Source organism: Thunnus thynnus, chromosome 10, assembly GCF_963924715.1.
Source record: "Thunnus thynnus chromosome 10, fThuThy2.1, whole genome shotgun sequence".
NCBI classification, from domain to species: Eukaryota; Metazoa; Chordata; class Actinopteri; order Scombriformes; family Scombridae; genus Thunnus; species Thunnus thynnus.
In genome coordinates this window covers 18303413-18327746 of record NC_089526.1, presented here as the reverse complement: position 1 = coordinate 18327746, position 24334 = coordinate 18303413, and the positions used below count along the sequence as shown (strand labels likewise).

Below are 24334 nucleotides of genomic sequence, written 5' to 3'. Positions count from 1 at the left end.
GTGAACAGGCAACAAAGTGTTAGAGTTGAAACTCGAGTTATTTAACAGAAGGGGAAAAACCCTCATCATCATGACATCATCATGACCCTTTGACTCTCAAGTTACACTCACTGTATGTCAAACATCATGTGAGTCCAAACAAACATCTACCTCCTGTTGTTTTGTTTTTTTTTTCCATTAAGTAACGAGAAGTGACTCCAGATGAAATCATGTATTACTAAATTGGTTCTCAGGATTGTACTTTTTGTAAAAATAAAGACTTGCTAGACATGTTGGTGGTAATAAATAGACATAAAACAACAGCAAAGTACTGATAATATGGGCAATCACAGGCTATATATGTCAGATTGAGTATAAGTATATAACATGCAGTGCAAAAGTAACTCATGACTCAATGATCCATCAGGAATCAGCTATGCAGCAAGCACAATGTTTTATGGATCCAAGATGTCACTGAAATGTGGGTTAGCTGTCAGTGCTCTCCACAGTCTTCTCTTTTCTTTAAACCATGCGAATTAAAGCATTGCAAGATTTTGGCTGAACATTGGTTGAGTGAATCTTGACAGAAGATATAAGCTTCTCAATTTCAGTTGACTCAAAAAAGAGGTTGTTAGATGATGCAATTGAGATACAGGAAGATGAAATCTTGCCACCCGAATGTTATGTTCCCCCTGACAGAAAAGGCTGTCAACAAGCATCAGTACAACCAGGATGCAGGTGAGATTTAAACCCACTTTAAGACAGATAATATCACAGCAGTTCCACTGAAAGAGCATGGAAATTGTCAAAATTGCACAACGATAAATGAGCAATAGGTGTGCTCAAATTGTATTGGTTGCTTGTTTATTTTCAGTCACTTACTTAAACTGTAACTAATCCCATGACAGTTTTCTTACTAGAGAAATATTGGAGGTGAATAGGGATAGCATCATTGTGTTGCAATCTTTTCCTGCTCAAATTACATTTTTATGTAGGCTGATAAGCTCCAGCTCATAAACTTCTGACACATTTAATACTAACCATTGAAGCAGGAAGATAGAATCCAAACACTGGTGCAACTATGTGTCCTCTCACAAAGAACGTCTCTGTTTTTCTCACGACTGCAGTTCATTAAGTATCTGCCAAAATTCCACACTACTGACCACACCTACAGGTGAAACTGGACGAGTGGGAAGGTTATATGCTAAAACAGAGATAGAGATAACAGATAAGACATTCTTGGTAAAAAAAAAAAATCTTTGGCAAGGATATGGCAACAGCTGTCACAAGAAAAAAAGTTTTTAATCATGTACTTGTGATTCACCGTGCTTCAGGCTACTAGCAATCATCACTTGCACAGGGCATTTCTTCTGCTTGAACCACTCACACATCCATCAAGGTGTGGTAAGATCATGTTAAATCGCTGAGTAAACTGTGGAGCAACATTTTGAAAAACTGCAATAGTTCACACTATTTTAAATGGAAGTCTTACATCCTTTAATCAATCATCATTTGATAAATTACACTTTTTAATTGCAACCATCACAAAAATACATTTTGATAAAATGGATTTGTAAAAAGGATTAACTTAATCACATTAAAACCAACTGAGAAAGAAACATGCTTGGTACAGTTGTAGTATGACCTTTAACTTCTATGGCGCTGTGAAGTGGATGGCAACTACTGCTGCACCAAGCGATGTTACTGGCATACATGAAGGAAAAAAATGGGCCAAAATCCTATTGTTTTTACTTGAAAATATCCCAAATTACAGCATGTAAACTGAAATGCTGCCAAACTAGCAACCAACATGTGTATGGAAGAGCTTTTCTCATATCGTGCAGAGGCGGCAAAATGACATGTGAATTAAAATGACCAGAATTTAATCCACCTGTGTATTCCTCACCATAAAATGAAAATGGTAGATCAACAAACTGCAGCTCTCCTGACTTTTCTTTTCTATTGTGAGCTGTTTTGCATTTAGACATTTTTCAATTTAACAAACATCATTCTCAACAGTATATATTATTGTGACAAAGGAACATGATGCAGAATAAAAGACAAAAATAAACATCTATACAAAATAAATCTTTACACATGTTGCAAAAAAGTGCTTCATGAGCGACCAATTGTCTCGTCTTTCATTTTTAGTACACACAGTGAAAATACTGATCATCACATGATCTGATTTTATCTACAATGAAAAGGATCCACATTGTTACATTTCAAATTTTAACCAGTGTTCCCACGGAAACCACAATATGCACATGTCATGTGGGAACGTTAACTTGGCTGCTGCTATGAGGTTCGGTTTACACAGCACCAGACCTTCACCGATTGACGATACACAGCGCTGTCATCATGACTGAGTCTACACCAGGTAGTGACAGTCCTCAAATTAAAGACAGGAGGAAACAGCACTGTAGGTAGTTAAACATACTTTCCTTATATAAAAATGATGGTCTTGGCTGAGTATGAAAACCCCAAAACTTACAGTAACAAGACAATGTCAACACTAAACCAACTTCAACCAAAACAGTCATGCGAGAAACAAGCTTTTCAAGTTGAATTTGATTACAAACTACTCTGAAACTTCATCAAGGTGGCTTGAATTTCCTCTTTGACAGAATAAATAATTGTCCTTTGTTTCTGCTGTAAGGTCTGCATGCCTCAGTCCTTAGAATAAGACATCTTCATGCTCTATCATAAGCTGCACCACTAGTTTCTGCTGCCTCATGTCATTCAGGGTTGCCAAGGCATTCTGCTCTGGTGGCTGCATAAGTGTTGGACCAAAGACGATCCCCAGGTTCTCAGCATTCATTAAATTGTCCTTTTCGAACATTGTCACCCTGTAAAAAAACATAAGAAGAAGATAACTTGTATGTGAGGGGAATAGAATCAGGCAAAATACAAGTGACACAACAGTGAAATGTTTTAGAATAAATGAATGTGCTTTTCTTTTGGGATCATTTCCCATCATTATTCTATAATTTCCCATGAAAAACCCATGAAAAGACCAAAACCAACAATGTGTTAGTCTATCTCTAAATATATTTCATGCTGTTAATATGTACAGCAGTAGGACGGTTTAAAATAAATAACATGTTCATTGTATTAGTTTTTGGACAACAATGGACCTCTATGGGACGATGGAATAACAGAATACTGGTTATTAAGATCAATTCATGGTTGATTTTGGTCTTTACATATTCATTTGGATAATACAAAAAATATACAATATTGTCAGCCTTACCCTTTCAATGAAACAAACAAAAAAATTGCAATTTCTTATATTGATGACATATGTGTGTAGGAACTAACCTCTTGAGGTGAGCCATCAGGTAACGTAATGTCTCATAGTGAGCTGGGGGAAGCTGCAGCAAACCCTCGTGGATGCCCTCAAGTCTGGATTCAGCATTTGGAAGTTCTGCATTATGTTAGTAATATGATTAGTATAAGAGCACTGCAGAGTACCAGTAACACAGTAATGGCATGGAATAGCTCAGAGAGGAGGAGCTCTTACTTGCGGCTTGAATAAATTTGGAGTACAAGTCAAACGTAATGACTGGAATGGGAAGGTCTCTTAAGTAGAGCTTCAAAGCACCAGCGATGATGTTGATGTCTGCATAGGCACTGGCACTGATGTCAGCCTTTTCACCATCTGTTGATAAAAGTAGAAAATGCATGACTAACATGTACATTTATACTCTGATTCGAAAATAAATAAGAGCTTATTGTGACTGTGGACGTCACATAGTAATAGCAAGTACTATTTCAGGCTGTCCTGCAGCTGAAACAAGCTTCTTATTTCAAATGATGAACCCGTGAACTAAAACCTCAGAGACATAGATCCCGGAGCAAAGAAATCTGACGTCAACAAACCTCGGTCAAAGGCAAGCCTCACGTCCTCTATGTGCTCTGAGAAGCCAGACACCCGGTAGAGACCTTCAGATTTCATACCTGAAACAAAAACATCGGAAGCTTGTCTCATTTTTCTCTAATGGTCCCACCCTGCTGTGTAGACATAGAAAATGAGTCTAACAAATGGTGCAATGACATTCCTTATCATTAGTAATGACAGAACATTTGAATGTTTGGCTTGGACAAACTTCATATTGTACTTTTTTTCTCTGAAGTGACCGATGGGGTTGAATGTGGTCACTGATTATTTGCATTTTACCTCTGAGCTCTATCTCTCGAATACACATGTCCACCACCATGGGTCTAGTCGTGTTATGAGCCTTGACAAGCGTGGTGAGGTCACAGCTAAACACTTTCTTTATCCTGCGCAGGTCCGGCTGGCAGTCACTGGGAACCAGTTTGGAGCACTGTTTGTGTACATTCAGCCCACAATCTAGAGGAGCAAAAGTGAGATAAACAGTGAGAGAGAGAGAGAGAGATTAGCTTCAGACTGATAACACAACCATCACAGCAGGCTTAAGACAGCAGTTTGAAAAGGTTTCCAAGAGTCAGTGATAAACTGCACTGTCAGACAGCAGTCTAGTGTTCTGCGCCAAAGGTAGATAACAGCAAACATGGCAGCATGGGCGGGTGTCTTGTTGTTTTAGTCACATGGAGTGTGCTGGACAGCAGGTGAGAGCAGGGTGTGTGTGAGAAGTACGCCTGCTTGTGTGGCAGCACAGCTTGAAGTGAAGGTTTAGAAGGAGCCGTACTTTTAATGGGGACAAAAATCTTTGGAATTCGTCCAGTGGATGTACTCTGACGGCCGCACTTGCCCCCGAGGATTACATTGCAGCCCGTTTTGCAGCTGCCAGCTGAAGCGATCTCGCTCAATTCTGGACCAATTCCCCATTAGTCGCTAAGACCCCAAATGGTGGGAAAATAGGGTCCAGGTTGATAGATACTGAAATTACCCTTTAAGATGGGGGTATCTGAGGTAAATCGTTCATCACAAAGACATTTTTACTGCCTGAGCGACGTTAACGCTGGTCGGTTGATTGGGGTCCTCGCTCTCAGTCAGAGCTCGCAGAGAGAGTGTACAAGGAGATAAGAAAAAAAAATAGAGGCTAAACAGAGAGTGAAAGAGGACAAAGAAGTCTCTCCTGCTTCCCATAGCACATGAGGTGTCTGATGATACCAGTGTTTGCCTCTGGCTTATCAGCATGGCAAATGTCTCAACAACAAACACTCTGTTTAGGGAGAAAGCAAGAAAGTCCACCAATGTGCGCATCAGTTTCAGGACTGTTTCTGTGCAGTGAACAAATCTTGTGACCAAGGAGGTCTTGAAAACCCCACTGAACACTAATACGCAATCAATCACTTAGTTCTGCTGCTATATTTGGTCAACAACTACATCTGACCTGTGTTTGGCCTGCATTCATCATAGCTAAGACATTTACATGTTTTATTTGTAGTGATTTCTGTTGATAGAGAAACATAACTTAAATTTTGATATAAATGATGTCAGCATACTGGCCCTTGCATAGTGCGTTAAGGAATTAGAAAAAAGCATGTAAAAACAACAAGTTCCCTTTGATTTTGGTGTGACTGCAATTAAATATTCTCAAGAGGAAGAAGATGCAAAACAAGTGACAGCAGTTCGATTATATAAATGCATCTGTGCCTCACTGTCTCTCTCTCAAGAATGTGCTTTGATGAGTCACTGACTCATCTCAACTTGTTTGTCACAGATATAACAGGAAAATGTTAAATAACCATGAAAAGGGACATAATCAAACCACCAATTCAAATGGAGAAAAAAAAAAAAAAACGTTTTCAGAGAAATTATGCAACTCAAACATCAGATCGTTCATTACTTGTGTAATCCATGACTTACATGACATTCTTTGTGTAATCAAACATGCAATTTTGAGGTCAGAGCATATAGTTACCTGAGCAGCGGACACCCTGGGCGATGAGGCCCCACATGAAGTTGGCACAGTACTCGCACCAGTGCGGCCCTCGAAAGGTATGTACCTGGGAATAGAGACGACACGGTTACACACACACACACACACACAAACACACAGCAAGTATTGCAAGACATTGCTATGTCCAATCCAAACAGGAGAACTTCCCTTTTGATGGTTTGGACAGAGATTACTTTGTGATCCCAAGCTACAGTGGATGGGACCCCCTCGCCAAATGAGAGCATTTGTATATACAAGGCAGATTAAGGGATTTACTATAATGTGTCTGGCATCTGCTCCTGGGCAATCGGATACATGCTGCCCAGCAAAGAGGCAAGCCTGCAAGTCAAAATAACAGATGTACACCCACTGTGTACCCTAAAAACACTGATAAGATGACAAATGGAGACACACCTGTGTGCAGTGAACGTGAGCACACACACACACACACACACACACACTTTCAATAGGTAGTAGGAGACTGATGAGTGAAGTGGGCATATGGCAGGTGGTGAGTAGAAAGGTTTTTGTTCTTTTTCAAAGGGGTAGCATACAAAAAGCTGGGGGTCTTTATAACCTGCCTGTTAACTGAAACCCAAGATACAATTGCAAGAATGTTTAGGTTCCTGGGGGCAAGCTATCCCTGTATATTAAATTCTTTTTTTCTGTGACATAACTCTCTCTTGCTTCCTACAATGAACTATGCACTTGCAATGGCAATTGTATAACATGTTTCAACTCTAAAACTGCTTTAAAAATTCAGCAGCCTAAAAAAAAGACTCTAAGGGCTTTAAAATCAATGATAATCAATGTGCTCGGCTGTTAATGGGTTGTGGTACAGTGTATCCATTAGCTGCCCTCAGTGCATATGGGTGTCAGCTGTATGTGTTCTCATCAAAACAACACAGCAAATGTTTGAGGCAGGCAAAACCACATCAGTAGGGATTGTTTTGTCATTGCAGAAAACTGTGAGAGCTAATAGAAAACTGCTGACAATGTATTCATTTTTCAGGGAGAAATGCAAACAAAGATGTAATAAATTATGGACAGCAGCGCTGAAGCGACCAAACTTTAAAAAAAGCAACTCACCTTAAAGTTGTGGATCTTCTCATAGGAGCACTGCTTCTCCTGTGTGTCTTTCAAGGCACTCCGCCGCACCAGAGGTGAGGAAATCTGTGGACAGGAGGCCAACAGTTTAATAGGCTTCCACAAAAGTGTTCCCTTGCTACCCAGTTTGACTCCCAGAGCCAAAGCCAGCAGCTCCTGTCGCTTCCTCTCTTGTCTTTTAGTCTTGTGGGTTATCAGCTCCCCTCCTAAACCTCCTCGGTTTTCTTCAGCTTCCATGCTCGACTGCTCGGGTTCCCACAGACTCTCCATCTCCTCTTGTGAAAGGTGTGGTGGGGAGACGTGGGCGCTGTGCAGCAGACGCTGCCGGCAACAGCCCAGGGCAGAGGCAGCAGCTACACTCCACTCCCCTCTGACCCAGGAGGGCGACTGATGACAGCCTGCACGGGGTTGGCTCTGCATCTGCTCTGAATTCAGTGGCAGCAGTAAGCAAGAAGAGCAGGGGGAACAGGACCGGTAGTGGGCGGCCTGACGGCAGGAGTGTGCCTCACACAATGGCCCTCTTTCACACGCCCAGTAAGGAAAGCGAGAGAGAACAGGGTCCCTGATGGGGAGGGGCCAGAAGGTTGAGAGTGAGGGCGGTCGGGTGCTGTCAGGACCACTTCACACAGCTCAACAGCTCTGTAAAGCAGGATCAATAGTGCATACGCCCTCTTTACAACGGAGAGCACACTCCCATTAGCACACTGCCTTCCGGACACACTCCACTTAACTGGAGATAATTCTCTCAGTCAGCACTGGGTCTCCTAAACGGGTCACTGGCCTGCTCAGAGACAAACTCAAGATTCTTTGGCCTGACAGAGCCGAAGCTATGTCCTCCTAATTCAAAAACAGATCTTGACCTCCAGCTATGTCAGTCGGCTGGTGGAATTCCCCACACTGATGTCCAGACGGGCTCCTCCAGACACTCTGACTGCAGACTACTCCCGCCAATCACAATCAGTTGTCTCAGAAGACCAGCAGAGCCAGACCATCGACTTGGATTGGGAGGGATTACTGCCATAATCCTTAACACAGGGAATAATCCCAAAGTGCCCAAATCCAAGTAAAATCCTATAGGAAGCTCATTTGCACGTCTGCAGCCATGAAGTATTTTGTCAGTGGGGGGCTGTTGCTATGTTCATGCTTTATTTGTCCCTATTAGCTCTACTTTGCACACAAACAGTAAACAGGACCACATGGCAGTCTTCTAATTAATTAACAAGCTCTGAACAGAGTAACATGACACTGACAGCAGTGCAAACTCCACACAAACACACACACAAGGGTTGAACTGATTTATAAAACAGTGAATAAAGGTCAGGAAGCCAGTAAGTATTGGATTTGTGTTGATACAGAGCTGGAGTGAAAGCAGAGTGGTGGGGAGAGGAAAAGCCCCAAAGGGCAACTGCAAAGCTGAGATAAAATGAAAGGATTGGCAGCTTACAGACTGACAGACACAGAAGCAAAGTAAAAATACTGCTGTGGGCCTTTTGTGTACCAGCTATGTGTTTTTTGTCTCAAATGTCCTGGGCAACAGTAAACTGGCTGATAGCTGCATGAGTGACAGGACAGGTGAAGATATTTGTCGTTGTGGTTGACATTCTTTGAAAAGACCTACACATACCATCCCATTCCATACAATTCAGCTCTGCAGCTAAGTCAGAGGGGACAGATGAGGAATGGACCACTCAGAGATATTTTAGCCTTGCGAGGTAGGAGGGAGGGTGATGGGAGTTCAGCGCTCTTTGTCTGCAGGCAGATGGCTTCTTGTCTCTTAAAGAAGAGTGTGGAAGAAAGGACACAAAAGGTGGTCACACAACAAGCTCCGCTTTCTTTTCATTGGCTTGGCTCTTTTATTCCCGCGAGCCTTTGTGAGGGCACAGCTGATTGGACTCTGTTATGAGTGACTATTGGAATCATGGGAAAAAAAGCACAGTGGGCATTGACACAGTAAGACAGCAGGACGCAAATACTCACATCCTAAACAAAACAGCCCTAACAACATCTCTAACAAGCAGAAAAATAGACACACTGTGAAGGGTATAGCAGGCAGAAGATATCCCATTATTCAAAAGTGGAAGAAACTGACACTTTTGTCCTCAATAGGAACACTAGAATTGTATTTGTAGTATTTTCATGTATTTGGGGCTGGAAAAAAAGCAAACTTACAAAACTGCATGTGGAGATGTTTAACATTTTACAACTGAAAGATGTAAGTAACTGTTTTTGCATTGTTATACAATTTCATGCTATGAAAAAATGCAAAAACAGCTATTTCCGGGTAGAACAGGTAATTATCCCAACAAAAAACACAACAATTTCTTCGGAAATCTTTCCAATGCATGCAATCTGACCAGCCTGTCGATCGCCCCGCTGCGATTCAACCAGAGTGGTGAGTGTTAGGAGGAATGTGGCAAGAGGTCTGGCAACTGAGCAAATTCCTACACATGCAAAGAGAAGAACACTCAGGAGTTTGATCTACGGGTCAAGTCAAGTACTCCTCTCACCTTCTGAGCATTTTAATTAGACAAGTAGTTGCAGTCATGGCAATATGGAGGTATCAACCTGACACTGAGTAAATACATGCATATGTTGACTCTACAGTGAAGCCACTGTGCCGCTAATGCCTCAGGGCGTGGCTGGTGTAATTGGTAAACACGAAATTCAAAAGGCCACTACAGATTCGAGCCATCAGACCAGGCCTCTGCTCCTCAGATGCATAATATTCAAGCAGACAGAAAACTTTTTTCTTCCTTCTCTCGCTCTTTTGGAAGTGATTGGCAGGTGGTTTTCAAATGCTGCCTGACAAAGCTTACCATCATCACAGCTGTCTCTGACTCAGATCCTTGTGTACAAAACTTGGCAGAAGGAATATGAAGTCACAAATTCAAAAGCGCCTAGATAACTGACTGTCTGACATTTAGCTAGAGACATGCTCCAGATTTACTTGCCAAAGGCAGGTTAATGTAGTTTGCAGTCCATAAAATTTCAAACATTATAGCTGCAAATCAAACAGAGAGCAACACTGGTTGGTATTTTTAAATAAAGCATTGTATGTTAAGCAGACGTAAGTTAGTTTACATGTCTGTGAGGGCACTTCTCTGTTTCACAGGCTCCCTAGAGGTTAATAGTGGCATGTGTAGCACTGAGAAACCACTGTAAGTCAATGGACTACTGACTGATTGATGGCCATTAGGTCAAAAATGGCTGCATTAATGGCCTGTGTCTCAAGTTACAGAGACAAAACTGAAGAATGTTGTTAATAATACTGCAACTGATGCTCCTGCTGACAGGGCTGTCGTGTGTCTGTCAAGCACTGACTGTCAAGATGACAAACTGTGGGCTGACATTTTGAAGACAAAGTACCCCTAAAGCAATGACTGTTGTCTTTATGTTGAGAGACAAATAAAGGATACAGCTCATGAAATAAAATGTCTTTGAAGGCTGAGAGAACACATCTGTTAATAAGAGGGGCTTGGTGTGAATTTAAGTACCATCATCAAACCCAAAAAGGAGGAGGATACAAGTTAAGATTGCCACCTAGTGGAGGGATAGTTGAGATTCTTCCACCAGAAAGAAAACAGACTTTCCTCGTTCTTTACTGGTAAATTATTTGCAGACTATTATCTGACAACAACATCACGAGTGCCGATGAATACAATGTGCAATTTGTCTCACCCAAGATCAGCGTGTCTGATATGCGTGGCACGCAGAGCAAAGTCCCAGTCCCCTTGGTCATCATTACCTTTCAGAGGAGGCAACGAAGCATGGCAGCGGTGAACACACCCAGGGGCTACAGAGGGATAATGTATATCTCACTCACAGGACAAAGTGTCCTCTCAGAAACACTCTCATCCTACTGGAAATGTACTAAAAATGTTCAGCAGCATGGAAGTAGATCACAATCATGGTATTATACAGGGTCTATTAAAGTGCCCAAGGACATGTACCAAAGCACAGTGTGCATGTACTGAGATTTTTTTTTTTCTAAATAAAATGTCTTGCTTTAGAAACATAAAAACACCTAATCATAAAATGATTCTGGCCTATTATGACTAGCTTTTTAAAGAATTGTAGGTTACTGAAGACTTTGAATAATGAGAGAAAGGCAAATTAATAACCTGTAACCAGCAAATGTTTGGCGTTTTAGCTTGTTAAATCATTAAAACAAGTAAATGATTATCAAAATTGTTGAAAAATTTCTGCCTAACCAATTCGTTTTCTTATCATTTCAGCTCTGGATGAAGAGCAGGCCAGCTTCACAACAGCATCTATGACGTAGTGTCTTGCTCAAAGAGTGAGTGTAGACGCTTGAACTCCGGTCCTCCAGTTGACAAACAGGTTCCCTATTCATTACACCACCTTCAGTGCACCAAAAAAGTACACTTATTAGAACTTGTGACATGTGCAGGCATTAACCTCACCCTTTCATCCCTCTGGAAGGTGACCCTGCGCGGTTCTGTGCGTCCGCGGCTCAACCTGTGCACCATCTTGTCCTTGAGCAGTGAGGTGTAGCCGAGGTGTTCGTAGATAGGGTTTGTGGTCATTTTGGCGATGTACTCTGCAGCCTTGGTCTCGATGTAGAGAGTGATGAGGGCGTCTGTTACGAGGTCATGGACCGACTCGAACCTCTTCTCCCCGACAAAGTGCTTCCCATCATAGAACAGTCTGTAGTTGAGGGTCTGGTGTCCAAATCTAGATTGAGACACATAGACAAGGATGTAGGTGAATACAGTGAGGAGGAGAGATAAGCAGAGGTTGAATCGGTTGAGTGGCTGAGTAAAAGTGAAGAAGCAGGAGACTAGGCGAGCACCGGGCCGACCTTTCAGAGATCCTGTGCTGCATACTGATAGTGCTGGTACCTTAAGGCCAAGGTGTGAGACCCTGGCTGTCTTTGGCTCTCCCTGATGAGGTATGAACCCTCTGCTCCCCCAAGCAGCTCATCTGCATATTCTCGAGAGATCACGCCATGAAATCTGTGAAAAACGACACAGTGGGATATAACTCACCCTCCCGTTATAGTCTGTCCTCAAACACACAGAGATTTACATTTTAGATGTTAAACTTAGGCTCTTAATCTCAACATCCTACCAGGGCAAAGAGACACACATAAAATACACCCACTTAAACCCTAACCACATCTGATACAAGGCAATAATGATAAATAAAACCATTCTCTGCACAGTAATATTTGAGAAAAGGCATAAAAATGAGGACAGTAATTAAGTTACACTCACTCTCTGCCATAGTATTTGGGTCTGCTCTCCATCTGCAAACCAGAGAAGACATATTTGCTGGAGCGATATGATATGAAAGCTCAATTAAACGGCTTTGCAAATTGTTCTTGCAATTACTGTGTGAAAGATAAAGGCCTCGCCACCACAGGACAGATGATCTCCATCTGTGCTCCCACGTATATTCACGGCTACCAAACCATAAAGCCAAATCACAGAGTGTGGAGACGAATTAGAGGCAGTGCAAGAAAACAGCTGGTGACAGATTGCCAGCTGTAAAGTGTTAATATTTAGTATTTTACTGTGTCACAACAGAGTGTGTTATGTGTCTGCATTACAAATGTTGTACAGGATATATGGCTAAAAAAATGATTTTGCATCTTGTACTCCATATGAACATATAAAGTACATATGAAAGTACTTTTTCTGGCTTTGTTCCGTTAATGTTTTAGAGCACTATCAATGTTTAACACTACTAACATATTCACTTGAAAGAAAAATACTGAATAATGGACAAGTTCATCATTTAGACCCTCTGTCAATACAAAGACAGTGAAAAACGTCATCGCAGATGATAGTGTGTGCAGTAAAATTCAGTTATGATCACATTTGATTTATGAGAACACTTTGGTAAAATGTAAAACACCATTAACCTCACATAGCCAGTCCCAGACATTCACTTTGCTCCCCATAGTGTGGCAAGACTCAAAATAGGATGGGACATGCATCATTTCTGGTAGGCTGTACAGTTGGAGATTGACAGTTTTCTCAGTTAGGGCAGTAACTTTGTTCCATTAGCAGATGAAACTTCAGCTGAGGGAAGTCTACACTGTCTGCAATTCTTAAGTGCCCTTGCTTCTTGCATCCAGTTGCTATACTTGGTGCTATGAACACATCAGATGATTGACCGTTCTATCCATCAGCACAGACCCTTCCTACATATGACTGATGAACAAATTGACCAGTTGCTGCTAAACAAATGTTGCAATTAGTTTATTGGTGTCATAGTAGACTAAAAAGACATGGTGAGTGTTGGACATGGTGATCTGTTAAACTGAAATAAGTACCACCTACAGTAGTTGTTCATGACATTTGGAAGTTTCAGTAAGCAGCGGCTCACTGATTGAACTGATTGGTCCGACTTCCAGCTGCCAGGCTCAATCATTTCTCAGTTTTCCAGGCTTAAACCTGAGAGTGAAAAATGAGTTTGACAGATATAGTGGGGCAATAGTCTGGTAAACTGGTTTTAAGGCTGGAAAAAACCCTCTTGCTTTTAAGAAGATATAAATGGGGCCAGCAGGAGGTTCCCACATATCCAATAGTTATTTTTGACATTTGACAATCATAAAAACATAATGAACACCATCACAGGATGGTGCTCACTCATTACATGTATGTTACGAGAATATTCCAGCTTCATGTTCCACCAGAACCTTTATAGTTGATTCTCATGTGACTTTTTGTGTCTGCGGTTCGTGTATTTAATTTCAACTGCATAAAGCTCTCTGATATGAAGTATTAGAGATTTTCTCTGTTTGAACCTTGGAAACAGCAAAGATGAACTGACATTTGATATTATATTTGACATTTTAAAGACAGAATGGTAAATCGAAAATATGAAACTAATCATTAATCATTCAGCCGGTTACAGTAGCCTATTTTATACAGATTTACAGATATACTGACCTCCTGAGGACATGTGATCCTCTTTGGTCTCGGGGCTTCCTGCTGTAGCTGGTACACTGTTAGAGAAACACATGGATGTTAATTAAGGCCTGCTGCCCTTTTGAGCTCTGCACACAGCTCAGTGTAAGTTGTAATTACGTACACATAATGGATTTCTGTCCAAAAATAACACCCTCAATGCACACTTAAGAGGAAGTTAACTAAATGATGCAGAACAGCTTTGATTCACTGGCCTGTACTGAAAATACTGCTCTGACTCAGTGCAAAGGTAACAAGGTACAAAAGTAGCCATTAGCTTGTGTGTGCAAGGCTAAGCAGTCAGTGTTTTACACGACGAGAGCCATATATCTGCAATCCATTTGTGCGAATTAAGACCTGTTGTGTGTGTACCTAATGTGCACTTACAAGTGCACACTGTTCCTTTTGACTGCAAAACCCATATACTTACACTCAGAAATACACACGTGCAGCAAATCAAAGCCCTCTACTCTACCTCTCTGTTAGACGCACTGCACGTATTAGGAGAAATGGAAGGAAATCAGTGAAGCAAAGTGAAAATGGAATTGAGGGATTTGCAGGAGGCAGAGTAATCACCACAAACACCCCAGCAGCCTCACAGAATTAGCGCATTTACAATTACTGATTAAAAAGTGAGAGAGGGAAAATACTGCTGCTGCTTTCCAGAACTAGAAGAAAATATTGCCACAGAAGAAGAATACGTGACTGTGTTTGTGTGTGTTTTTTTTTTCTTCAAATCAATTTTTTAATCCTTCATGTGTCTGCAACTGGAGTCATTTATCTCTATTTTGACATAATGCCACAATTCCTTTCCACTTCCTATATAAAAACCCTGCAATAATAATAGAATAGCAGTCTTTACTGTTTTGTGCTATACTGCACTCATCTTGGATACCAGCTTGGCAGTGCATAACCTTGTAAGATGTGGATGAGGATGGATGACTACGACAGTGTGTCCTCATTACTAACAGCCGGTACAACAGCGAAGAAATTGCTGTGTGGGGTTGAGCTAAGTCCTCGCCGCAGCAGCTTCTACAGGCAGGGGAAGGAAGACTCCTGACTGTGAATTTTCATGTTTTGTCAGGCTGACTTAAGCCAACCAGCAAGATCTGGACATCATCCATTCCTATGACACAGTGAGCTCTAAAAATACCTCAGTAGAGAACCAGAGAATTCAGGAGAAGATGGGAGACTTCATAAAAACAGCGTTATTGGAAAATTATACAGAGGAGACATTTAATTACTGGAAAACATGAAAGCCATAAACTGTAATTGGTTAAATAAAATGTTATCACTCTAAGGACCGCCACAGTTTCCATTTTCACTCGTCTAGCTCTTCAGCAGAAACGATTTGTGCTCTGCTTTAACACACCCATCAAATATATTCTGAGGAGTCAACCCATTTCCTCCCACATGGCAAAAACATTGTATAATGAGGTGGGTGTTTTGAGGACTCCATTTTAGCTGAACCTCTTTACAGGTAAAAAATCTTATTTTCCTGGGTGATATTAACCTATTTTACTGAGAGAGACGCTTTGCGTTTGTGGGTATGTGAATGTGTTGTGTGGGCGAGTGGGTCTCTGTCTGCCTTTTGTGCTTGTGTGTGGAGCTTTTTGGAAACTGCAGCGTATCTAATTGTACTATGAACACCAAAACCCAATTTTTCCATGTATGGAAAAATGTCTCCTTCTTATTTATAGATCACAAATATAACCGTGCTGTCATTTCGCACACTAAAGGCCAAAGTCAGGTTTAAACATTGCTAATCAACATAGAAAATTGATTAATTACTCACAGTAGGACTTCCATATGGGCGGCTGGTAATCCTCAGGGTCTGTAAAACACAAAAACAAAGCAGGTTTCTGTAATGAACTCACTGTGGTGTTAATAGACTGTGCCCTGTTTTCTCTCATTTAAAATCTGCATTTCTATCCTTTTCCCAGTGGACTGACTGTGAGCCCTTCACTATGGTTATGTCACTATTGTTTATCTCTCTGTTATAATTATGAATATGGATTCACAATGTGCAGCTGCCGCTGGAGATGCTCCAGTAAATACACTTCTAATCAGTGTCTCTGCTTCAAGGACAATCAATACAGATGTCTGCTTGTTTTGCTAAACATTGTGTCGGCTCACACCTGATCTATATTGCCCACCGGCGGGGTCCCGAAAACATATCTCTGCTCTGAGGTAAGATTACAAACACACTGATCAAAATTACAGGCAGTGGATGTGGTGGCTGATTTATGATTATGAAAACATTCCTGAAATATTTGATGGATGTTATATTAGCTTGATATGAGAGGAGAGGTGATGACGCAGAATGCCCTGCAGCAGCTGATAATTTACTGTAGTGCCCACTGGGTGAACTAAAGACTTTAGGACTTCTGCTGTACTAAATTGTCAGTAACGTAATAAAATGCCTGGCACTCGTCATGACACAAAGGGTGTAAAACATTTTTATGCATAATATAATAATGATGTTGACAAAAACTTTCTCTACTCCAGGTCCAACTTACTTGTTGTTTCCGAAGTTTTGTTTTTTTTTAAAAACCACATCTCACTGATCAACTCCATCTGCCGAGGAAGGCCACGTGATGTGGTTGAAAGTTTCATGAACAGCAAATAAGTAGGAGCTTGTGTTGAAAAGTATTTGTCAAGCTGTTGTTTCCGAGGTCAAGAATAAACCTTCAAACTCATGATTCTGTTTTTCTTACAAATATTATATTCATATGAGTTTGAAGAGAACATCAGCTTTTGCATTGCAGTTGTTTTGTCGTTTATTAAAAAATCCTACACTGGATATAGATGAAGTAATAACCTTTTGCTCTATAAATACCTGATTAATGAAACTTACTAGTAATAATTTAATGCTATTAAAAGTATTCAGAGATTTCATAACAGGTTTATACAGAAAGATTTAACTGCTTATCTAAAAGTCACTACATCTACTGCACGTTCAGTATGCCTCACACTGTGAGATGGGCTGGGTGAACCCGATCACATCAGTCATGGTGGCGTGTAGCTATCAGATAAACTGATGATGCTTTATGCCAAATGCACACAACAGCTGCTATGAGAGTAAATTATTCTTTGGGCTCTCAGAAGTTTAGTGTAATATCTCTCATTAAAGTGCCAGCCCCGCCGCTGAAAGCCTCAACTGACTGTGTGAACAATGAATCACATCGGTCCAAAAGATACATGTTGTTCATCTAAAACATTCCTTTGCACTCATCAGCAAACCTGCACCACACCCCTCTGGCCAGAGGGGAAGAAATGAAACATACCTGAATCTGTTTGATGCAAACCAGTGAGCACTTGTTGGTTGTGTATACTGAGGTACAGACAGCAAAAAAAGTGACTCATGTATAGCATCAGTGTTAAAACCGTATCATTAAACGTCTCTTAAAGTCTCTGTATATATTCTTGTGCTATTTTGGGCTATCTAACTGATGACACTTTAAGAGTTGGCAATTATTGTATTTGCTTCATGCTGTTCTCTCTATTGATGTTGCTGTTCTCTATTCTCTGCTTGCCACAACAGGAGCTTGATTGGAAGTTGGTTGCAACATTATCAAACATACTAAAAACGCTCATTATTGCTCCTCATTATAAAATGATTCCTTTTGGAAAGAAATGACTTTATCGCAAGGGAAACAAAACATAGGTGCATATGATCAGATACTGACTAATTAACTGGATGATGAAGAGGCAGCTCAACTGAGAGGTGGATGTTTTAAGGGTAAATGTTGTTTGCTAAAACCCTCCACAGAATATTTGCCTTCACATACAACTGAACAGCCTTCAGGCTCCGTTTGCAGACGTGTGGCCAAACTGCCTTGGAAAATGTATTGTTTTAACATTGAGGCTTTGTCGCTGTGCATTGCACGGGCAACAGTCTGAAAGATTTATTCCACTGCGGCTTGTATAAAGAATGTGATTTCATCTGGTTGGCTGCCAAATATTCTCTTTTCGATCTGATTCTTTTTAATGACGAATAGTATTTCGGTCTGGAATTCTGCAGCAGCTTCAGCTGAGAAAAAGGGAGCTCTTAAGGGTTGATTCTGATGAAAACACTGGCACACACTTGTACAAACATTCACGCACGAGCAAATACATTAGGCTACACTATACCTTCACACACACACACACACACACACACCAACACACACACACACATACGTCCGCGAGCACGCACAGGCACATAAGCACACACAGAAATCCAAAGAACATCAAAAAGAATTTCTAAGTAGCTCAGAGTTTGTCTTATGATCAGGGAAAATTTATAATTCTAGCGCAGCCAGCGGGCTCTTCCCCCCTGTAGAAACAGCTATTAATTGTGGTGCCCTCCATTACTCACCAGTCAGAGGAATTCAATAAAATAATTACCGGCGGGTGTTTGCTCATGTGACAAAGAGAATATGTGATGAATAAAGATCAAGCTTGCCCCGACTTTTATCCCCTGAGATAACGTCTGCTCTAGAGTCTGTGCACATGCAAAAAAAAAAACTCAACTTCAGCACATAAAACACTTAACTGTGTAGAGATGGTAATAGGTAGATGGCTGACAACACATATATAGAACATTTTATGCAGGATCATTTTGGCTCATTGTAGTGAAAAAAGGCAGCTGCCACCAGAGAAGCAGGTGTCTGTGTAGATATATCTAATTTATCCAGATAGTATGATGTGTGATGTACATAAAACTGCTCTATTTAAAGGTGACAAAATAAGTAAAACAGTTTTATTTAGACTTAAAAAGCTACTATTCGGCTGTGGCCCTACATCCAAATAATCACAAAAACAACAAACACCAGCAGAAACAAGAGCATCTGGTATTTGTGAGAGTAACGTTACATGGCTGGAAATGTCATAATGCATATTTATTTGCGGTGAGACAGGCTCTCTGAGTGTGAGCCCGGAGATTTCTCTCTCTAACAACTTGAATGGTGCCAAAGGGAAAGGTGTTTACACTATTTTTTTGATAGACTACATCAACAGGATAGACTGGAGGTAATTAGTGGTTACATTTCTTTTAACAACACAGACACAGAAACCTCATCGCTGTTTGTGCATTTGAGTTGTTTTCTGTTGTTTTAACAATGAAAATCACACAAAGCTCACTTAAAACGTCTGCCAATATGTTGAAATGCAAAATTTATTCTGGACTTAAGTGACAGCATCTATCCTGTGTTCCCAGTACTTGCTACTAATTCATTCTAGATGTCAGTGTGAGTCTGCAAACACATGAAGTGCAGTCTTGCAAGTTGCGCAGCTGTCACTGCACCATATATCTTGTGTACTTTGCGAGATGCTGGCAAGACGTGCATCTACTCTAGCAGCTGAAAGGAAAAAACGTATAAAACAGACGTCTTCAAATCCAAACTGAAAACCTGATCACCTTGTCAGCCTCAAAGCTTCACACACTTGAGTCTTCTTCGTGTAGAATAAAGTAAGACCAGCACCATTCATCTGTGGGGGGCTGTTTGAGTGGCAGAGGGTGAATGAGTTTATGGTCTTTTATTTGTATTGGTGCGTCTCCAAACTTATTTTTTTCATTTCAGGTTATGAGTGTGCTAGGCAATAACATCTTTTGTTACTCTTCTCTGCTGTCCAGAGTGACCGTGAAGGCGCTGCTGAATACTGACACTGACCCTAGGCATCATTCTTAACATGACCTTGATGAAGCTATGATGATGATAAAAACCATGTTGGCATTGATGTGCTGCAAGACCACCAAATATTTCACCCCAGAATTTTTACTGTTTCTATTATGTGTTTTTTTTTCTGCTCTACTAGAACTAAAGAAGCTATTTGGAATGGGTGAAATACCTTCATCTTCACAAAAAAGTCCTGTTACTCCTGTTAGATCGATTATGCTACTATCATGCTATCATGCTACTTGGATGATTTAGATGACTCTACACAGACTTATGTGCCAATGCGTTTTTATTTGCCAATTTCCAATACTTGGTTGTCCTGGGAGGAGGATTCCTTTCCTCCAAAGTCCTTCCTACATCTTCAGTATTTTCATGTGAAGTTACAAATGTGATTAAACATGGCTGATTTGAGTTGGCCATTTGATGAACACAAAATTATAATTTAATTAATTATAATTTAATGTATATCTTAAAGGCTCAATTTAACCTAGATGTTAGGTTTGGTCACAAAATGACACACAGACACAAACACATTCTGGAGTACATCTGAGCATCACATGCAGACCCTCACGCAAAGACACACACACACACACACACACACACATACTTGACTGTCCTGTCAGTGGGATGCAGCAGAGCTGCAGCAGGGAAACCATCTGTGTCTCACCCTGGTCCAAGACAAGCATTTCAACACTGTGTTTGTGTTGACCAGATAGTATGTGACAGGTATGAGGGTGCCTCTCTGGAGTGTGTTTGTGTGCTACTACTGGACGCCCTTAGTCAAACTGTGTGCTGTTTACATAAACTGTAGGTGAGTTTACATTAGGGAGAGTGTAATTCTGTAATTTGATTCTGGCCTTGCCTTTAGTCTCCCACTGAGAGAGTCTACTCTTGTAATTAATAGTGGACTGATTAGTGGCGTATACTACCCACAACCAGATCTAAATCACTGAGGGACAAACTTGCCCCCTCACTGATGCTGCAAAACATGCAATTTCATCATTATGCAATAATTTCATCAAGTCACTCAGTAGTCCTGTCACTAATCCTACATGATTCACGGTGGGAAGGATGGGAAATGAAGGTAGTGGAAAGACTTTGAGGTGAACAGCAGCGTTTGCAAGAAACATGCGCAGGATCGTGTTGAGCAGACAGCCTCTCTGTAATACATGGCTGTAATTCTGCCGCCCTGACCAATTTTGTCATTTAAGGCCTCGCGCAGAAGGCATACTTTCATGCTCTATCCCTCAATTTAATTTCAAAGCTTTATTTCCTGGAGCCGTCTGGCAAATGGTGCGCTGCTGGTACAGTACATGCTTCTATGCCCACCCATGCCAAGAATGTGTAGGGATCTCCCTGATCTAGACGAGTAGCCAGAAATTATTCTTTCCAGGGAAAGGAAGAGGTATGTTGCAAACATGTTGCAATCCCTTCAGTTTGGGCATTTAGAACTGCCCTCAAAAATACAGGTTACATGTATTATTTGTCACCTGTGTTTTAAGGCTGTAGCTAAAGATTGTGCGCATATACTGCTGTCTACACATTCCTGCCCTTGTTGTTTTAATTATTTGCGGAGATACATCAATATTATTACCATCATCACCATCATAATCAGCACAAAAACCTGCCTTCAGTGCCTTTCGTTAGTCCCCCCAGATAAGTTGGATGAACTTTATTACACACTCTCCCCCCAAAAACAGCCTCAAAACAAGACTAATCATTAGCAGCAGCTGAAATAACTACAGAAACAGCACTTTCTTTGCAGCCAGAATAGACGACCAAATATGGAGCAGAAATTTTGCAGCGAGATTCATTTTCGAGTCATACAGCGCGCCTCATAGACAAGATTATTCAAATGTTGTGTCTGACTGCCAAAGAGCTCTGCATGAAAATAATAATACCCTTGTGACAACCACTTCATCCCTGGCAGCAGCACAGCTTGTAACCTCTGATAATTATATTGAGAGCCCAACAGTAATGACAACCCTCCACTGCCACAGAGAGAAAAGACTTTCCTCTTAAAGCAGCAGTGGTCAAACAGTACAATCTGCTGCTTTCTGAGACGCACACATGAGATAATGCTTCGTGAAACATGTGGTTACCGCAGGCTATATCAGCTTGGAACAACTTGTCTGTCCGTCCCGTTGGGCAGTACCTTGGGAAATGTGACTCCGCTGTGTGGTGTGGTGTGGTGTGGTTGGGAAGCAGAGAGAGAAAGAAAGTACAACAAACACTGTATATACTATGTTCTTACTCTGTAATCAACCTATAGTTTAACCATGAAGTGCTAAGTTTGAATATGCTGGAAGGTGGGAAAACGTACTCTAGCTCTGCACATTTTCTACATGTGACTAATATTGGTGGAAACAGCAAACATAAAACCAAAGTGCTGAGCCTGGTATTATAAACAGCCTCTCCCTACTCGTCCCACACACTGTCTCTCTCTTTCTCACACACACATAGGCTACACACACACACACACACACAAGCGTCTGGTTGTTGATGGGGCTTCCAGATCAAACAGCGCTGTGATAGTGGAGTTTGTACTTTATACCCTAGCAAACATGAATGACACGCTTTATCAACACAGAATTGAAACAAGCATGGAGCTGCTATACTGTATCACTCTGGGTTTGTTTAAACAGCTGCTGACATATTTTTCTGTTCTCTTCGGGGGAAAATTGAACCCTGAAATTGAAATATATTGGTGCTAATTGCTGAACTGTAGGAGTTTTGTGCACACTATAGCAGTATATACAACTGTATTATGTCACTGGGCTATAACATATTAAGGAATTTCACTAAAGAGCCTGGTGCTGCGTTTTTTTGGAAAATGGTAGACTACACATGCCAAAGATAATCCTTGAAGCCGGCCAAGTGGAAAGTCAACGAGGAAATTATGGAGATGATTGGCAATCTAATGATAACATCCAAAACCCAACGTCACACTGGCTGCGTCTCACAACCTTACAATCCCTCTGCACACGAAACAAGGCATCCTTCCCCCTCTTGATGTTTTCCACCGCTGCATGCAGCTGTTAACAGATGGGGATGCTTTCCACTTATCGTTAATCCTGAACCACAGCAGTCACTGGTGGCTACTTTAACAATATGTTTGTTTAATGTTCAATTTGCAAGTGCGGATAAAGAAATAAACAGATGTCACATTTTCTGATGTATATATGATGAGCGTATGTTAGGGAGGGCTTTTAAAAAAGTTTGATTTAAGTCAAATACAAGCAAATACACAGACACATGAAATTATAAAGCCTTTTCATTATTAATATTATTTGAATTATTATCATTATTCAGTACTAGTCTCGGTGTCTAGTTTGAGTCTGGGTTATGTGAACTCTTACCAGAGGACACAGATGAACCTGAGAGGCTTGAGTTACTGGATGCTGCCATCCCAGCCCGTTTCACGGCTCGCGGTTATTCCCGTTTGGCCAAGGTGCGCTCACAGCAGCTCGTCCCTGGCGGCGGTGCCTCCATTTCACTCACGTCCCAATGTGCTTCACCTCTGACGGCTGCACCGGTGTGACTATTTCATGTCTCGCTTCGTCCCGAGTCTGTCTGAATCCGTCGATCCTCGCTTTGCCGTGCGCCTCGGCTTGAGGAGCTGGAGGTGCCGCCGCCACAGATAAAAATAGTCAAGGCAACCAACAGGGACATATGCTCCGTGGATCAGTTTCTCCAAAGCGTTTCCTCACGTCGGACAGACTATATAGGTCGATATTCTATAGTACCATGTAGAAATCAGTTATGGTTTCCATGTGCCACTTTAAGGCTTGTAATAAACACACTACACTGCAGAGACGCGCCTTCTTAAAGTGAAAGTTTGGAGCAGGGTTGCCAGATGAAAGCAATCTCGACTGGCAAAAGCAGCCCCAAAACAAACGACTTATAGGTTCTGTGCGAAATCCAAAACAGGCGTTACTTTTTTTTCCCCCTTGAAACGCACGGACACATTAGATTCATACAAAGGCCAAACCGGCTGAACCACACCGTTCCAGCTATGGCATCTTTCATCAGATGTCATGTTAAGTCATGTTAAGTGATATGATCCAGAATGAATCAGAAGATGTGTATTGCGCCATCTGGTGGGGCTGCTCTCTCACCTCACCTTTCAAAGGGTTCACAGAGTACAGACAGAAGATGGATGTCTACAGAATTTGAAGAGGGGTTTTAAACCCTATTCCCAGTTTCTGCCTCTTTCTTTCTCCAGTGTATGTCTTACTCATCACTATAGGGCTGGGTATTGCCTACAACCTCACGATACATAACATATCACGATACAGAGGCCACGATACGATATGTATTGTAATATACGTTGATTTTGAATAAATGACCATGTGTAAGAGCCATTGTTGTTGTTTTGTTTGGTAAACCTCCTGTCACTTGGGAGAGCAGGGCTGCTGTCAATTAGGCAGAGGTTAATATAATCAAAGGGTTACTTGAACAGGTGTTGCTGACTTAGGAGAAGTGAACAGTTTTTTGACCGTGCGGTAATGTTTGTGAATGAATATTACATTTTCTTTTGTCTATATTTGGGGAATTAACTTATTACAGAGAAAATTGGATGTACTCTGTTTTGGAAAAGTAATAAATTGCCTTTGTGTTGGAAACAGTGGACATTTCATCATTTTTGCATGTGTCAAAACAAAATCCGCAACCGTTGTGGCCTTTTTTGATAGGCAACGGGGTCACTACACCATGTCCTACACAGAATTTACTACAACAGCTCTTCTTTATTATTCTGTTAAGGCAAAGTCTTAAGGAA

The 24334-nt window shown here is 41.2% G+C and overlaps 1 protein-coding gene across 1 annotated transcript; it reads right to left on the bottom strand.

The window, feature by feature from the left end:
- Nucleotides 1–1262: 1262 nt before the first annotated feature.
- On the bottom strand, nucleotides 1263–23599 carry chn2 (chimerin 2). Its single transcript, XM_067601749.1, has 13 exons — nucleotides 22914–23599; nucleotides 15690–15728; nucleotides 13877–13932; nucleotides 12194–12225; nucleotides 11819–11932; nucleotides 11381–11651; nucleotides 6939–7022; nucleotides 5832–5916; nucleotides 4160–4333; nucleotides 3862–3939; nucleotides 3503–3640; nucleotides 3301–3406; nucleotides 1263–2828 (listed from the first exon to the last, which is right to left on the bottom strand). The coding sequence occupies exons 1-13, from the start codon at nucleotides 22960–22962 to the stop codon at nucleotides 2657–2659; spliced, it is 1398 nt and encodes a 465-aa protein (XP_067457850.1). The 5' UTR covers nucleotides 22963–23599; the 3' UTR covers nucleotides 1263–2656.
- Between the last annotated feature and the right edge of the window lie 735 nt (nucleotides 23600–24334).

Coding starts and splice junctions, on each gene's coding strand:
- chn2 (XM_067601749.1), bottom strand. CDS start 22,962: ATGGCAGCATCCAGTAACTCAAGCCTCTCAGGTTCATCTGTGTCCTCT. Junction 11,933..12,193: donor CCCAAATACTATGGCAGAGA/GTGAGTGTAACT, acceptor CGTTTTTCACAG/ATTTCATGGCGTGATCTCTC. Junction 3,940..4,159: donor TCGAGAGATAGAGCTCAGAG/GTAAAATGCAAA, acceptor TTTTTGTTTCAG/GTATGAAATCTGAAGGTCTC.